The following is a 17,040-nucleotide window of genomic DNA, read 5'->3' as shown; positions in this document are numbered from 1 at the left end:
AGTTTGCTGCAGTTATCCGACCGTCCGTACGCGGTTGCTAGTTTAAACGTGATTATTCGATTGCAGGTGTGCTGGTGGTGAACGTGACGTGGCGAGGGAAAACATACGTGGGCACGCTGTTGGACTGCACCCGTCACGATTGGGCACCGCCGAGATTCTGCGACTCGCCGACCAGCGATCTCGACGCACGGACGCCGAAGGGTCGCGGAAAGCGCGGAAGGGCCGCGGCGAACGCGACACCGGGCAACGACTTGAGCAACTTCACGGAGACGAGGAGTTCGGTGCACAGCAAGTTGCGAAACGGCGGCGGGAAAGGACGCCGAGGCGCCCAGGGCTCGCCGGCGGCTAGCCCGAGTCCGGCGGCTTTCGTTCCACCGCGACCAGACCCAGCGGCCAAGCGGAAATCTCGGGGGCCGGAAGAGGAGGACAAGAACAAGAGACGCGCTCCGCCGCCGACGCCTCCCAGCGGCTCCCCTCCGGCGAGCCCCGTGTTGCTCGAATGCCCGGAACCGAACTGCAACAAAAAGTACAAACACATCAACGGACTGAAGTATCACCAGAGCCACGCGCACGGCTCGGCGGACGACGATGACACCAAGGAGGGCATCACGAGCATGTCGGAGAACGACGAGAGCAACATCGAGGCGCCGAGCCCAGCGACACCGGTCAAATCCCCGGCCGACAAACCGGACGGCACGCCGTTGAGGCCGTCCAGTCCTCCGGGCACCAGTTTGCCACCGGAAACGCCTCCTCCGCCGCCGCGGGTCACATCGCCCAGTATAGACACGACCGCGACGACGGTACACAGCCAGGACAAGAGCATCGTGAAACCGGGCGTGCTCAGATTCGGTCAGGACGATTTGCCCGCTCCGCCACCGACGATACCGAGCTCCGCGAGGCAACAGTCCGTGCAGCAACAACAGCAGCAGCAGCAACAACAGCAGCAGCAGCAACAGCAGAATCAATCGTCGTTGGGTAGTTCGAATTCACCGCAGAGTCCTAGTCCCCGCGCCAGTCAATCGCCCAGGCCGATACCGTCGCCTCATCCGAGCGCGAACAATATCCCTCCGCAGTTGAATATTCCGCAACCGCCTCAGCCGTCCCAAATGTCGCAACATCAACAGCAGACTTCTCTGCTGCAACAGAGTCAGCAATCGCTTCAAACCGGCCAGGCGTCCGCGGCGTCGCAGCAACTGCAATCGAGCCAGCAGTCGCAACAACTGCAATCGGCCGTGCAGCAACAGCAGCAGCAACAACAACAGCAACAGCAACAGTTGACGTCCGCGCACCAATTGTCCGTGCAGCACTCGCTGTCGGCGCAGCTCGGACAGCCGTCGCAAGCTCACATGGTGCAACAACAGGCCGGGATGCAGCAACAGCAACAGTCCCAGCCAACCGGTTTGCAGAGCATCGCGAGTCAACATCCGGGTCTCCAGGGTCTGGCCGCTCAGGTGTCGCAACAAGCGGCGTCGGTGGTGGCGGCATCCGGTCCTCCGCAGACGGGCCATCCGGGACAGACGGTGCAGTCGCATCTGCAGTCGTACCAGAGCGTCTCGTTGCACGCGAAGATGCCGCAGTTCAAAGTGAAACCGACCGCGGCTCTGATGCCCGAGCAGGACAAGAGCAAAGATCCGCGGGCAGCGAAACCTCCGAGTTACAAGAAGAAATCGAGAAAGTCGCCCGGAGGTAGTCCTCATCCGTCGCCGTTGGAAGCGCCGATCGTCGATTCGTCGAGGGACGACGTTCAGAGTCCGGCCTACTCGGACATCTCCGACGACGCGGCGCCCGTTCTCGAGGCGGAGCCGACCGACAAGTGCAAGCAAACTCAAGAAAAGGACGGGAAAGCTTCCGCGGCTGCTCACCTGCCGGCGCACTTCAGCATGTATCCGTATTACGGACAACCGCCTTATCTAGTGCCGAGCGTTCAAGAGAGCAAACCGATCGACCAGAAGCCAACCGATCTCGTTCCAAAGCAAGAGATGAAGCCGCTGAACATACCGCAAATGCCGACGATGGCCAGTTTGCAGAGCGTGGTGGCGGAAAAAGAGAAGAAGGAGTTGAATCAGTCGGTTCCGCAACCGCAGCAACAGCCGCATTATTACGGCGGTTACGGCGGTTACATGCCGCCCGGTTATCCTTATCAACCGCCGCAGTCGGTGTCGCAGCAGCAGCAGCAGCAGCAGCAACAACAACAGCAACAACAACAACAGCAGCAGCAACAACAACAGCAACAGCAGCAGCAACAGGAACAAGAATTTCACGAACAAAAGGCGAAGATCAAACAGGAGCCGCAGCCGCAGCAGCCGAGTTTGAAAGACAAGCAGCACGAGAATCATCAGATACTGAAGGAGAGCATCGAGATGAAGAGTCAGATGAGCCCGTATCACGTGTATCACGGGTCTCAGAGTCAGAGGGCCGGTCCTCCGCCGCCGCCGCCCGGTCCGATGCAAGACGACCGAAGGTATTACCTGTACCCAGGCGACCAGAGGCGAAAGGAGGAGCCGAGCAAACAGAGCCAACAAGCGAAACCTCCTCCGCCGAGTCCGAAGCATCAACCGAAACAGGAGAAACCGCAGGATCTGGGGAAGAGCGAGGACTCGAAGAGCAAGCAAGAGGGTGTCAAGCCTACGATGGAGACGCAAGGCCCTCCGCCGCCGACGTCTCAGTACGCGTACATCCATCCGAGTTACATGCAGCCGCAGCATTATGGCGCTTTACCGTTCGACCCGGGTCATCCGGTGTATCGCGGTCTGACTCCCATGCTCGTCCCGGGACCGTATTCCGGTAACCCGTATCTTCACCAGTTGCCGAGGTATCACGCGCCGGAAGATCTGAGCAGACCACCGGGCGGCAAAGCGTTGGACCTGCTTCAACACCACGCAAATCAGTATTACTCGGCGCACAAGATACACGAGCTGCAGGAGCGCGCGCTCAAATCTCCTACTCCGAAAACGTCCGCGGCATCGGCGAGTCCGTCGTCGGCGGGGCCGACGCCCTCGAGGCCGCCGAGCGGGCCGCCGAGTTCGGTGGCGGGTGCGGCCGGTGGTGCCGGGCCCGGACCGCCGCAGCCTCAGGGACAGCAACCGACCTCCAAGCAACAGAATCAACCGGGGGGCCAGCAACCGCAACAGCAATCGGCCGTCGACGCCGGGACCGGAACATTGCCGAAAGACAATAGGTCGCCCCCGCCTCAGCGACACGTACATACGCATCATCACACGCACGTGGGCTTAGGCTATCCCCTTCTAACTGGACAATACCCCGCCCCTTACGGAGGTAAGCCTCTCGTCAGACCCTGACAGTAAAAGTCTCGATGCGCGACAAATATTCCCGAGATATCGCCGACGCTTCGCGGATCGATTCGAAACATAAAAAACTCACGTCTCGTATCGACGATGATACATGTATATTTGCGCCTCCGTCTCCATCTCCGTCTTCGCATCCGTCGTCCTCGCCGTCGTAGCCGTTTTTGGCCTCGGCCCTCGACTCTGGCTCCCGATCCTCAATTTTATTATCCCGCCACACACACCGAACCGTCGTATTCGCCTTCGGGAACGTTCGAGGAACGCGGACGAGTCGTCGCCGTCGTCATCGTCATCGTCGTCGCCGTAGACGTAGATGACCAGTTTTTTCAGGAACTGTTGTCACGCGATTCCAAGGATAGGCATTCGAAAGGGATCGCCGCAAGATTTTCGTGCAGCGATCGAGAACGCGAAAAAACGCAGCGACCTCGTTTGTATCGTCGACGCTTGATCGTGGAAACGTACGTACACCATATTGGTGCATGCGATATCAAGTATTTCCGTTCCGAATCGATGAAAGCGGACGAACGAAGTTGCGGCTTCTTCGCCTCTTTCTCGAAAACGGCACTCATCTGTTTTAACCATTGATTCGATTGTATTCGTCATTCCCGGTTGGGGGCGCAAATTCCACGCATACGCGTAATCTTCGCGAACACGTGTACTCGCGATCCTGAACGTGTGTCTCGCGAGAACGACGATTCAACGTCTTCGACTGCGATAGGAAATATGTATATAGTCGCAATCGTATTTACGACAACGGCGAGCACGAAATTGCGCTAGCTACGCCAGCGAAGTGCAAGCGAGATTTTTTTAACGATACACTCGGAACTAAATAACGAGTAAGAGGTAAATAGATACGAGTACATACGGTGTGTAAATATACGCTGTTAGACGATTCGTCGCCGACCACAACCTGGTTACTTTTTTCGGAATAATGTTTAGGGTACGACTACGCGACGGTGAAAAGCGTAGGGACGTACGAGTCGCGTCTCGTCCAGCGAGTCGGGACTCGTAGAACGCATAATTAGATTTATAGTTCAGACTGTGATAAATTGTAATCGTCGTGCTCGTTTCCTAGTTCGGAAGACGACGAGAACGATTCGACTTGTAATGAATTCCTACGTGTTGCGCATCGATAGGGAACAACAAGGGTTAGGGTAGTGGACGAAAAATAGCCTTACACGACGAGACATCCTCCCTCATCCGCGCGAACTTTTTCAATAGTCTTCCACCGAAGATCTCTCTTGCTAGAGGACAAGATCAACGCGTTTGCGAACTTTTCCGAACGAAATCGCGCATCTCGTAAACGGGAACGTACCTTCCGGTTAGCCCTACAAACTCCGCGACTCTTTTTTTTTTTCTTTAAAACATTTCTCGTTCCTTCTTTTCTCTCTCCCTCTTCCCCTTCTTTCTCTCTCTCTCCCTCCATCACCCGTTGCCTTACGCTTCCCTTCATTTCCTACCGAAATTTTGCCTTCAACGTTTCTTCCGAAATAACTCGTTCGTTCCTGCGCGATACTTGGGCTGGAGTGGCGTCGAATCGCCGAGAAAAACTCGCGACGAACGTAAAGCACGTTCGTCGGAGTTTGATAGCAAGGGTCTCGATCGAGGAGCGGCAAACGAAGAACGAGAAATGAGAAATGAAACTCGAAAAAAAAAAAATAAATAAAAACGAATAGACGAATACCGCGATCCCGCCCTATCGTCCACGGAATCGAAATCGAAATCGCGTGAGGAGGCAGCGACGAGGCAACGACGAGCTATAAGCTATAAAGCATTAATAGGACCGTGTCTATCTGTGTGTGTTACAGCGGCAATGCTGGCGAGTCAGCAGGCCGCCGCGGTAGCCGCATCGGTGATCTCGCCATTCCCGCCCAAGTGACCCGCGGCCCCCGGTCCCGTACTAGCTGCCGGAACAACCGGACCCACCTCCGCACAAACTCACCACACGCCTCATCATCCTCAACCGGTCAGCGGAGCGACCGCTGCGGGACATCCGCACTCTGCCACCGCCGGCAGGCAACCCTAGGATATGGGAGAACCCTTCGAGAGTACCGCTAATTCGAGCCTGCTACTTCTTCTTCGATAATGCTCTCGACGAGAATTCGCTGGCCTGGCCACCAGGCAGTATCGCTCTACCATCGTTCAACCTACCATCGCTGCGTACCGGCCTTTTTAGTCTTCGTCATCGCCACCTTCGACACCTTCACCGTCTTCACCGTCTCCGTCTCCTTCTCTTGTCTGGACAATCGCACCTCTGCGACGTCGCTGCGAGCTTCCCAATCTTCTATTACAAGAGAGAGAGAGAGAAAGAGAAAGTCCCTGAGAAAGAGGGTGAGGGGAGAGAGAAAGAGAGAATCACAGAACGAAACTAGTAGAGTCGCATCGAGAGGCTAACGGAGTCGGTGAGCGATTCTTTGCATTTCATTAGGTAAGCATATCGATTCGAGTATCGTTCAAGGCTCGCCTCTACTCTTCGAATACGAATCGTTCGCCAAGACAGAAACGAAACAAGTTCAAAGCGAACAATCGCGTTTCGACGTGACGTCGTCGCGCGAAACATTTTCTCGGCGAGTCTCGTCGAAACGCGTTCGCTCCGACCGCAAAGCGATACCAAAGTATGTACTTAAAATCCGATTAAGAGTATACGCGCGTACTTGTACCTATTCGTTCGCATTTTTCGCTCACCGTAACTAAAAAGAATATATCTTGAATAATATTTTTAGCCGATGCGATTCGATCCGATCCGATCCGATCCGAAACTAAAGGAACACACGGCACCGATAATTGGTTGGGAGGAACGCAAACGAATGGGTGACACGTCCGCGAAATTGTCAGCATTTATCAAGCGCGACGAGGAGAGACAGTCTACGAAAGGCCAGCGATTCGAGGACGAAGGTAGCGACAATAGCAATACGTTGCTCGATGCGACAACGACGATGCCGAGAAAAGTATGGGATCGAATGAGACTCGAACAAGGAGTGTGGGGGCAAGTGCGACATCGTGGATAGAGTCCGGTTGGTCGACGAACGTCTTTGAAATATCAAGAACGTTTCCAGCTGTTTCCTGGCGGAGAACGTGCGATCATGCGAACGAACGCGAAAATGCGATCTAAAGAAGAAAATGCGTTGATCTTGTCTCGGGCACCGATCTCCTCGATGCCTGTGCGACTCTTCGTTGCGTACGCAGCGATAGCGGATAGCAAATAGCACGAGGCGAACCTCCTGGACCGCGCGCCACGAACCAATTTCGCTTCTCTGCGACGCGAAACCCCGATTTCGCCCTCGAACTTGTTCGCAATAGGACAGTCCGAGTCGAAGCAACATTTTTATCGTACGTAGAAATTTTCGAATAAACCGTGTGCGAATGGAAACCGATGTCCCGGCAAAATTACCGAGTGAACACGCGTACGTGCGTGGGCTGCGCGTTGTATGTTGCGTGTTGCGTATTGCGTATTGCGTATTGCGTATTGCGTATTGCGTGTTACGTGTTGCGTGCGTGTTTTTTGTGTATACCGCGTACGAATGTTTTAACGAGAATGTTGTGTATAACATTGACATTACCTACATTATAGATCGTTGTATTTTATTGTAAAAAAGAAATTGCGGATACGCAAACTCGACATTTTTGTAGAGAAAAATTGTGTAACTCTTGGACGACGATACGATTCTTTCAGACGATTTGATTGCCTATCGATGTACTGTGTCGGTAACGATATCAAAAGAAAAAAAAAAATGAGGGAGAAAAAAAAGAAAAATTATAAGATACTTGTCTCCGTAGGACAGTATAGCAGGAAAATCGGGATTCTAAATAATGATAATGCGACAGTATGCGAATTGTACATTGAATACGCTAGAACGCTATTTGTTTACTAAAAAAAAAAAAAAAAATAACGGTAGTTAGCGGTACGCGAACAACGTAGAGAGGGTGACACCTGAACGAAAGAGATCGAGAATCGGATCGAGATCGAGATCGAGATTGAGAGTCCGTGCGAGGATGAGAGAGGGCAGAATAAATGCGTGTAAAAAGTGACCGAGAGTAAAAGGGTGTAAGAGAGAAGGGGAGAGTGCGCGCGCGTGTTTGTGTGTGGGCATGTGTGATGCGTGTTGCGTGCGTGCGTGTGTGTGACAAAGAGAGAGAGAGAGAGAGAGAGAGAAAGTTGGGGGAAGAGTGAGGGGATGAACGGCCAGACAAAACGAAGACTAAGACTAATTAATGAGAAAAGGAAGAAAACCTATTAGGTATATAATTAATGCCGTCACGGTACACTCGCATAGTATCCTGGCGGCTACCTAACGTTAGTTCAGTATCAATTATTATCCTTGTATCTTTTATTACGATTATTCATTAATAATTATCGGTTACATTATTTTATTATTATATCGACGAGAGATGAAAGCGTTGTACGATTCGAACGATTGGTAAAACGCGTAGCCGAGAATCCGAAAATAGTTTTATCATGCCGTGCATACTATCGCAAATGCCAAATAAAACAAGAAAGAGCAAGGCGTGGTTTTTTGTTTCTGTCTGTTTTTCTTTTTTTTTTTTTTTTTAATTCGAGTAACAACAACGATTCGTTTCTACATATACGTAGCAGAGTGCACAGAAACGCAGTGAAACATTTTCGTCTCAGTTTTAATGAGGCGTTCGAAGGAGATACGGGCAGGCTTTAAAGTAAAATGCTGGTGCTGTGCTGTGATTTTTATAAAACAAACGAAACATGGGGGAAAGAGAGGAAACGGGAGATTACGGACGACCGTGAGAAATTTTTTTGTGAAAATATGCAGATAGCCTAAGTACCTGGACCTGCCCTGGACTCTCCGAAAACGTAAACTCCTGTAGAAAGAGTGAGCAGCGAAAATTTGAAAAAATGAGAAAAAGAGAAAAAGTGAAAAAAGGGAAAAGAAAATGATAAACGAACTTGTACGGATTGTATAGGCTGTAAAGTGTATTTGCTTTTAAACAAAATTTAATGTAGATCGTTAATCGCAGATTACGCGAAGAACAGGAGCTGTCTCCAATCGTCAAATATCAGAACGTTCCGTTCCATTCCATTTCGCAAACTAGCAAACGCGCAAACTCGCAAATTCTCGCAAACTCCCAAGACAGAGCCTCTTCTCTCGCAGACCAACACGATCCCATACTGTAGCCACCGTAAAAGGATTCATTGTTTTGTTTTCGAAACCGCGCGCGATCGCGCGGTCATTCTTTCGCTCCTCGATATATCATCACTGTCCTGTGTCCCGTATATCCTGTGTATCTCGTGTTCTGCTTTCCACTTTGTACTCCGATCTTTCCATCGAATGAGAATTTGAAACCTATGAAACTACGCGAACCAAACGGATGTAATTAGCAATTGGAGACAACTTCCAACTAAGGATATACTTTAGCGAGTACTGCGTATTTGCCACGATGTTGCATAATCCATTGCGAAAATTCTCGATCGAAGAAAGAAAGCAAGCGACAACATAAGATGGACTGAAATGTAACGTAACGTAACGTAACGTAACGTAACGTAACGCAAACCTAATAAACAAGGACCCGTATTCTCGTCTCCTTTTTTTAGAATGATAAAAATAGCGAGTCGTTGCGCTTTATATATTATACACTTCGAATATATGAATATACGAGTAACATTACGTACAGAAAGCAAGTACAGAAATGCAGGCATCTTGTCGTTAAATTGTAAGATATTGTGTTCAAGCTCCAGAATGTATTCTGATCCCCTTCCTCAGACTACTATATATTAAATATATTGTGCACTATGCTCCAACTTGTCCATACGAATAAATACATTGAAAAATCTCACTAAACGATATCTCCTAGAATCTCGTTGCAGTCGGTTCGTTGAGCTTCTCGTCGAGCGTGTCGCGCGCGCGTTGAATTTCGCGCGCGTATTTCGCGGAATCTCTCGTGGCGCGAAAGTCGAATGGTTCAAATCGTTAACCACGCGACAGTCGCGCTACAGGCCATAACCATCTCGTACCCCACTTGAGCACAAGTCCCTCAAGACTGTGCTATTTTTCAAATCCAAGTTGTAATTATTGCGAATAATCGTCGTAATTTTGCGACCTTTTAAGACTGACAAAAACCGAACGTCGAAAAGAACGTTTCGGATGTTAATTGTAATTCTAGGTTAGGTATTATAACCTAAAACGCTTGTTTTCGTCCAAGCATCGAACACCGATAACACTGTTTCTACATACATACATACGACGACAAAGAATGAACTTGTTTCCTTATTATTTTTAAGAAATGCTCATAGAATTCCGTACACAGAATTATCTGATATAAGAATATATTTTATGTGAAATGGACGAAATAGAATACAAATTACAATCGGCAAATCCTGTTTTAATATCGCACGTGAGTTATGCGCCTTTCCTGAAATAAATGTATTATTTCGTTCCGTATCGCGTCTTCTAATGTGTTTCTCCTTACAGGCAATATCGAAACTGTTCGATTCCATTAAGAAGAAGACACACGATCAAGGGGACAATAATATCTCACAAGTAAACTAATTTTTCTCGATAGCTTAGTCACAGCAACGATTCGACGATCTAAACTTTTTTAATGTTTTCGTTTGCGACAGATACCCGAATTCAAGTCGCTGTCGGCGAAACGAGACAGTGCTAACGTGACGGTCAGCATATCTGCTTGTCAGGCCCTTATAGCGCTAGTTGAAAATGGATTGTGGAATATTGGCGATGCACTGTCCACTTTTGTGTCCAGCCTTTCTTCTATCAAGTAAATTTAAGCTATTCAATCTAATCGTTCGAACAGCTCTTCCCACACGTTACAGGTTTCAACAAGTATATCTTATGCTTTAGAAATTACACGGTTGCTGCTACGGCTATCGGGCATTTATTGACCATGAATCTGAAAACCAACAAGGAACACGACGCTATATACCCATTCACGCTTCACGCGCCTCAACATCCCTTCATAATGATTTTGAATGTAGACAAATACAGTTGGCAGTGCGTGTTGAATGAGATGGCTTGCATTATGAATCATCAAGACTCACGGTACGTAGAAAAAAAGTTTGTTCGTTCTATACATTTGTGCTGGTACTAACAGTCCAAGTATTTCAGAATCAGAAAAAACAGCATAGAAATGTTACGCCCTGTTTTTCTATATATTTTATGTAATCCCTTTTCAAATCCATTGGACTGCTGTGCTCAACGTGCTTGGCAATTGTTGATTAAATCGGAACATGGCGTATGTTTGCAGACGGAAGTATCGCTTTGGCTGTACACTGCCGAGACTTATTCATGTATCAATACGAATTATAGAATTTTAGAAGTTGCAGAGAAAGCATCTCGAGAGAAAAATAAAGATTTCTGTACGGCGATTGCGCCCGTGTTAGCATCCTTATCTCTACAACTATTGAAACATGGATCAGACCCAACATCAAATTTTGACACGTTACTCGTGATTATAGATCAATGCGATACCCGCATAGGAGATTTGATGTTAGCGTTAATGGCAGAAGTAATAATTTTATGTCCTGCTACTTATTTGCATAGCACCTTACGAATATGTAAGCACTCCATATTGTCAACAGCAGATCAATATTCGTGCTCGCAGTTTTCATTTAACTAAATGATGTTGTAGGTGCAACGATAACCAAGAGAATGTCGTGCAGCGACTTATGTTTGAATACCGTAACAGCGGCGATCTTAAAATGGATGGCTTACCCGTCGTTATTATGTTCGGATGCATTGGATATGGCAACAAATTTACTGAGAGAAATGTTCGTCCAACAGCGTCCTGCGTACGACAGTACGACGGTCACGAGCAAAATCTTTGAAGCGTTTACAAACTTTGACCCGTGCCTTCAGTTCTACGCGGAGATCACACGTTGCCTAAACATCTCGAAACCAAACGATATTTTACTGTGGTTGAAACATATGTCGCAAGCACCGATCGATCTAAAAGACAAGTGTAAACTATTGCTGTCTGGCCTCTTTATAGAAACAAATGACCCGACGGTTGCCGAGCTAAGCTGCAACGTGCTCGTCGATGTCTGTAGAGAAGTGAAAAGCTTCGAATCGCATCTACTGTCTCTGGTATTACATAAATTAACCAAGTCGAAAAACAGCAGAGAATTGAAGTATCTGTTGCTGGTTGTACCCGAGTTGGCAACTACCAAAGAAAACGTCCCGATTATCACCCATACGTTGGACACGCTGTTACACGGTGACAAGCAGTTGAGATGCTTCGCCATTGAATTGTATTTGAAGACACTGAAAGAGCAGCCGATGTGCTATAGATTTGTTTCAGCTGCAATAATTCGTCTAATGAAAACCGATCACTCCTGGTATTCGGATGCGACCTGTGCAAGAGCCATGAGATTCATTTGCGAGAATCATCCTGAGCACGGGGAAACGTTGGTACCGTTGCTATCAGAGATATTAAATCGTTCGACGGACACGAACGGAGGAACCGCGAGCGCGCTCGCTCTAAAAAGTATATCTGCGCTTTGCAAAGCTTCCGTGATAGATATTTCTTCGACGTGGAGGGTGTTGGCGCCGAAAATGGTGAAGGAGAAACGCGTTGTTGTTTTGGAAAGTCTCTGCGAATTGTTTGGCGATGTTGCATCGTACCCGTCGACTCTGAGCGTCGAAGCGTACGACCAACTGGTCTCCGATATAGTGTCGAATGTATGGACGTACACGACATCCAATAACCCGAGAGTCATCGAGTCTGCTCTCAAAGCTCTAGCTTCGTTTGGTGTAGAGCGTATTCCGCTGGAAACGTTACCGGCGAACTTTCGATCGCATCTCGTGGTGCCTGACGAATCAACCGAGAAACCGGCCACTTTGCTTCAGTATGTACCCGCTAGCTGCTGGACAGAAATGCTGAAAAGCATTCATAAATTAGCCTTGTCGAGTGCTGGAAATATGCTAATTTCTTTCGTGAACGACGAAGTGGAGAGCTTACGATCTGGAATTTATATTTGGCCTTACGGCGAGCCACAAAATTTCAAATACCTGCCAGAGAAAAGCGTTATAAGAGGAGTCGGTGAATATTTGAGACGATCCGACAAATCTGATCCCAATAATCACCGTATTATTACGGAATGCTTGAGAATATTTGCTCATAGGTACACAAAACCGTTACCCAACGTTAACTGGAGTTTCCTCGAAGACACGATCAATCTATCACCCGAAGCTAAGAAATATACTCTCGCCATCGCATGTCGTCATGCAAAGGTATCTTTGTCCGCGAAATCTTTCATGGAAAAGTATCTGTCGACATATCAATCAGACACTGGCTCCGACCCTGATTTCAATTTGAGAAACAGCGAATACACAGTAGTGTATCAGAACCTCGATGATTTGTGTCAAGCTGTACAACCGAGCAACGTGAAACCATTTCTAATAACCACATTAGAATACATATTCGAGAAGATGGCGTTCGATAACGAGCGTTTTAAAAGCTTGTTTGACACTATTATGTCTTCCTATGCTCAAACTTTAAAAAACCAGCAAGAGAACGACGGAAATTTAACGCTTTTGTCCACCCTGCTGGAAAAGTATTTCGACAAAATAGACGTATCGTGTAAACGTTTCGAATCTTACATTGCAGCAACTTTAGAATTGTCAGAGAAACACATAGAAATGGTGACATCTCCTAGAGCGTGGCCCGAGATAACACTTGGTAAATTAAAAAATGCCATTGCAATCAGAGCCGAACTGGCTATAAAGAAATGTTCCGAGGCTTCGTTGGCGTTGTTCAATGAACTGATCGATGAAGTTATATCTATGCCTAGGTAAGCACAAAGCGAAATAACATTACGTGTCGCAATTACTTTAGTGTTCCCCGAAAAAAGTTTATTTTATTCCGTTTCTTCTAGTATACAGATGTTCTTTCTTGAAACTGTTCAAAAAGTACACCTTGAAATGCATTCTGTTACGACCGCTATAAAATGGATAACAGAGTTTATGATAAAAATTCAGGTACTGTTGTTGGATTCGATGCAAGATCACAATAGCAAAATCGAATTCTACTGCAGCGTTTTATTTGTTTCTATCATCAGTTTGTCCGGTATTGACCGTATTCTAATGAAACAAAATTTATCGGTGACGTCGGCAAATGTTCGGATCGAAACATTTACTCGAGCTCTCACGATTCTTTCCGATAGACAAGAGTGGAAATGTGCGATGCCACAGGTATATTCCTTCTTTTCTTTTTTTCTTCTCCAAGAAAGAATATTCTACATTATAAAAACCGACAAATATTTTATTATCCGTTACACATTTTAGATTATGGAATGGTTAAACCATATGAGGACGACTAGTATGTCTAATGTTTACAGAATGGCTTTCCATCGTTCGTTAATATGTTTGAGACATAATCCGTATTATAAGGACGTATGGACTAAATATTTATCGATTAAAACCGAGGTATAAATAGGATTTGTATGCGACGAAAGTTTATGGAATGCAATGGAGAAGAATGTAAACGATCGTTCATATTGTACGTAACGTTTTTGATAATACTAAACAGATGTTTCGCTATTGTCCAAAGCTATAACTGTCAGAGTATTCGGTCTTGATCCGGTCAACGTATGATCTTCTGGTAATTTCATCCTAGGTTCCAATATGTTTCGTTTGGTCTCAACATTCTTTTTTATGGGTGTACGACTTGGACTAGATTTTCTACTACTTGGATAGGATTTTAATAAACGGGCTCTAAAAAAACAATCGAATTTAGACTCCTATGCACATCGTTATACGTAAGCATCTTATATGAAAAGTTCGATAATTTTTGGTTATTTTTTCTGCTTTAAAACCATGGTACTTACGCATCCATTAACTTAAGAAACAATCGAGTGTACACTTGATACTCTTCGTCTCCGAATTCGGTTGGATCGTGTCTAGCGTGTTCGTACAAGTCACAAAATTGTTGAATTAATCTTTGGCCACTTCCATTCAACGGAGTAGCTAACGTAGAGAGCAGATAAGCTCTTAAATTTTCAGACGGATGCCTCTTGAGACAATTATCGTACTTTGTAATTTCAGCTTCTATAGTAAACGATAGAGGAAAAATCACATATCCTTCGAGTTATCCTCTAATTACCGATTTATCGCAAGGAACATAAAGACATAGTTACCCAAAGCTCTGATATCGTCTACTGCTTTCAGTCTATAATAATGCGGTGGAACTTGTGCACGAGGAGTCACGATAAATCGTGGATCGCTAATAAGTTGAGGTTCGTATTGAATTCTTGGTATTACTTCTATTCGTCTTTCAATTTCCTTCTTTAGAGACTAAACAATTAAACGGACGTCACGCTTTTGACAATAACATTAGAAGCATCTGTAATTGTTCATACCTTCCTTGCATCGTGTCCGATCGGAATATGAGGGCCACGACGTGATCGTAAAGCGAATCTCATAATTTGACGTTTCGCAAAAATGAATAGCAATAACATTGTTAATACACCAGCCGCGATAAATATGACTATCGTCACACCAGAGAGTTCCTCCGTCATGTTTACATTATTATACCTTTTCGCTTTTTCATTCCGTTTCACTCGAAGAAGAGGTTATAGATCATTTGACATTCCAGCATTATCATATGCAATTAATGACACGATATAACAATATGACCATGATACTTTTCTAGTAGCAACTTCGCCATTAGATCTGTCTTTTAAGTTCTTAACCGAATATATCAGCGATTTTTTAGCTCACAATCACAATCGGTGCATCCGACGTAAATGTTACACGACGCTGAACATTTAGAATGTTCTTTGCTATATATGTATATCTGGCTATACATATAGCGACTCCGCAAGTCGACGCGTCACTGTATAGATACATATATTTATCTGTCTATTTCAGATTACCAACAATTGTTTGATAATGTTTCTTAATTATACGGGATCCTAGTGTCTAATATATTGTAAAATTTCAAGTTTAGATGTTTTATACAATTTAAATTGTATTATAATTTTACAAAACAACCTTAATATCAACGATAACTTAAAATAAAAAGTGTTTTACATAATTCGCCATGCAGTCGTTATGTTAATCTTCTATAGTAAAAAATTCATTACATATCTTTTAACATGTTTTGTATAGGTTTTTTGAAAAATGTTTGATTCATATTAGCAATTTCCAGCAACAAGAATTTCTGCTGTTCAGAAAAATTTACATTTATTTTTATGAATAACAATACCAGTTTTCCAAAATTTTTCTCTCTGGAAAAATCAAGTGCCTTTACAGATAATAGCTGTAAGAATTTTTCTTTTGTTGCATCATCTAGTCTGGCAGATATTAAGTGATGTAAAACAGGAAGATGCCATAGCTTTAGTTCTTTTGCATTCGACAGATATTCCCTGCAAACATCGTTTCAATTAATTGAACGTCTAATAAGAAATGCTTGGTGTTAAATGTTCTTGGATAATGATAATTTTTATACATACGCAATCAGAACAGGACTCCGTTGATGTTCAAAAGTATTTGCTATAACATTGACGATTGTTGTATCTTTTAAATCGATGTTTAGCAGAGGAAAAAAAATTAACTTTTGAATATCATCTGGGAATTTTTGTATGCTTTCTACGATAACGGACAACAACATTCTCGAAGGTCCTTCCATAACAATTATCTACAACATTTAAATTAACTGTATTATGGCAATATAAATAACCGTCACAGAATGTGTGAATATAAATGTTTATTACCTTTGGTAATAGTAAATACGTATAAAAAACTGATGCATATTTTGTTCTATCTTCTAGGCTCATATTATTCAAGGAGCAACAAATGTTATAGGTACCTGTCATGCTTAATTTTTTCTCTAAGCTACGAACAACCTCTAAAAATTCTTCGTCCTTTAAATTTTCTAATAAACTTGCATCCAACTTTCCATTGGGACATTCTAAACTTTCAAAAAGGTATTCCACAATATCACATTTTTGGACAGATGTTTGCTTAATTTCCCTTTCAAAGTTATTGCCAAATTGTGTAAAATAAAATTGGGTTGATGGACGTTGGGTACAATTAGGCATTTTAGATGAACCATTGTCCTCGTCTTCGTCACTTTCGTCTGTAGTTTCTTCTTCTGTGTATATTTTATTTTCCTCCTAAATGATATACTTTTAAATATTAATATTCTTGTACCATACTAACAATAACTTTTTGCCAGCACAAACCTTTCCTGTTACAACGGTCCATAAAGAATCAACCTGATGCGTATTCTTTTTTAATGTTTCCTTAATCGGTTTTAACTTCTCGACAGTGTACTGTGACAATACGTAATGTTTCATAATATCTTTGTTACTCATGATTTTGATTGAATAATCAATTTTTGTAGAAAATTATATATCACTTTCTATCGCATGTCTCCCACTGAAAATTAATTAAACAACAATGAAATCTCAAGCTCTGTAGATTTTCGCTAATGTTATCCACGAAAGCGAATAAGTTACAAGAAAAGTATTTGCAACAATCATTGCGTATTTGAAAAGTACAATTAATAGTTCGGATAATTGACGCCCTACTATACATTCACTTTGATTTATTATAAATGAAAAATAAACACCATAGGATACATTACGTCACGCCTCAGTACAAAACCAGTTGATTGTTTTGACGATACGTATATTGTATACATAAGTTATTTGGGTATTTCCCACTCGTGGCGATAGTGAAAAGGTTATAATGTTGAAATAACGCAGTACACTATCGTGTAACATTGTTCAGGAAAACCGTTATTGCTA

At 44.8% G+C, this 17,040-nt stretch overlaps 4 protein-coding genes across 8 annotated transcripts in view; 2 read left to right on the top strand and 2 right to left on the bottom strand.

The window, feature by feature from the left end:
* Positions 1–7,808, top strand: part of LOC143361598 (uncharacterized) — a 29,993-nt gene extending 22,185 nt beyond the window's left edge. For 3 of the 5 annotated variants that reach the window (XM_076801137.1, XM_076801138.1, XM_076801136.1), the window contains exons 4-5: positions 67–3,276; positions 6,029–7,808. In XM_076801137.1, the coding sequence (XP_076657252.1) occupies positions 67–3,276; positions 6,029–6,120 (3,302 nt within the window). In that variant the 3' untranslated portion in view covers positions 6,121–7,808. The other 2 variants (XR_013083491.1, XM_076801139.1) reach the window with 2 other exon arrangements.
* Positions 7,809–9,209: 1,401 nt separating this feature from the next.
* On the top strand, positions 9,210–13,720 carry LOC143361711 (focadhesin). Its single transcript, XM_076801304.1, has 8 exons — positions 9,210–9,668; positions 9,746–9,814; positions 9,895–10,049; positions 10,133–10,330; positions 10,397–10,845; positions 10,920–13,080; positions 13,165–13,480; positions 13,574–13,720. The coding sequence occupies exons 1-8, from the start codon at positions 9,615–9,617 to the stop codon at positions 13,718–13,720; spliced, it is 3,549 nt and encodes a 1,182-aa protein (XP_076657419.1). The 5' UTR covers positions 9,210–9,614.
* A 65-nt stretch (positions 13,721–13,785) lies between these two features.
* Positions 13,786–15,042, bottom strand: LOC143361715 (protein C1orf43 homolog). Its single transcript, XM_076801309.1, has 4 exons — positions 14,647–15,042; positions 14,425–14,581; positions 14,116–14,335; positions 13,786–14,002 (listed from the first exon to the last, which is right to left on the bottom strand). Exons 1-4 carry the CDS (start codon positions 14,803–14,805, stop codon positions 13,810–13,812), a joined length of 729 nt encoding a protein of 242 aa, XP_076657424.1. The 5' UTR covers positions 14,806–15,042; the 3' UTR covers positions 13,786–13,809.
* A 173-nt stretch (positions 15,043–15,215) lies between these two features.
* Positions 15,216–16,607, bottom strand: LOC143361712 (uncharacterized). Its single transcript, XM_076801305.1, has 4 exons — positions 16,474–16,607; positions 16,003–16,404; positions 15,742–15,926; positions 15,216–15,654 (listed from the first exon to the last, which is right to left on the bottom strand). The coding sequence occupies exons 1-4, from the start codon at positions 16,603–16,605 to the stop codon at positions 15,369–15,371; spliced, it is 1,005 nt and encodes a 334-aa protein (XP_076657420.1). The 5' UTR covers positions 16,606–16,607; the 3' UTR covers positions 15,216–15,368.
* Positions 16,608–17,040: the final 433 nt, after the last annotated feature.

Source organism: Halictus rubicundus, chromosome 15 (genome assembly GCF_050948215.1).
Source record: "Halictus rubicundus isolate RS-2024b chromosome 15, iyHalRubi1_principal, whole genome shotgun sequence".
In the NCBI taxonomy this organism is placed as follows: domain Eukaryota; kingdom Metazoa; phylum Arthropoda; class Insecta; order Hymenoptera; family Halictidae; genus Halictus; species Halictus rubicundus.
The sequence above is the reverse complement of the archived record's forward strand: the minus strand, read 5'-3'. Positions and strand labels throughout refer to the sequence as shown.

Excerpts from the sequence above, each read along its gene's own strand:
- LOC143361712 (XM_076801305.1), bottom strand. The coding sequence starts at position 16,605 with ATGAGTAACAAAGATATTATGAAACATTACGTATTGTCACAGTACACT. Across the intron at positions 16,405-16,473 it reads GGACCGTTGTAACAGGAAAG|GAGGAAAATAAAATATACAC; the intron begins GTTTGTGCTGGC and ends TATATCATTTAG. Across the intron at positions 15,655-15,741 it reads CGGAGTCCTGTTCTGATTGC|GGAATATCTGTCGAATGCAA; the intron begins GTATGTATAAAA and ends CGATGTTTGCAG.
- LOC143361715 (XM_076801309.1), bottom strand. The coding sequence starts at position 14,805 with ATGACGGAGGAACTCTCTGGTGTGACGATAGTCATATTTATCGCGGCT. Across the intron at positions 14,336-14,424 it reads AGACGATATCAGAGCTTTGG|AAGCTGAAATTACAAAGTAC; the intron begins GTAACTATGTCT and ends CGTTTACTATAG. Across the intron at positions 14,003-14,115 it reads TTTCTTAAGTTAATGGATGC|AGCCCGTTTATTAAAATCCT; the intron begins GTAAGTACCATG and ends TTGTTTTTTTAG.
- LOC143361711 (XM_076801304.1), top strand. The coding sequence starts at position 9,615 with ATGGACGAAATAGAATACAAATTACAATCGGCAAATCCTGTTTTAATA. Across the intron at positions 10,331-10,396 it reads ATGAATCATCAAGACTCACG|AATCAGAAAAAACAGCATAG; the intron begins GTACGTAGAAAA and ends CAAGTATTTCAG. Across the intron at positions 10,846-10,919 it reads GCATAGCACCTTACGAATAT|GTGCAACGATAACCAAGAGA; the intron begins GTAAGCACTCCA and ends ATGATGTTGTAG.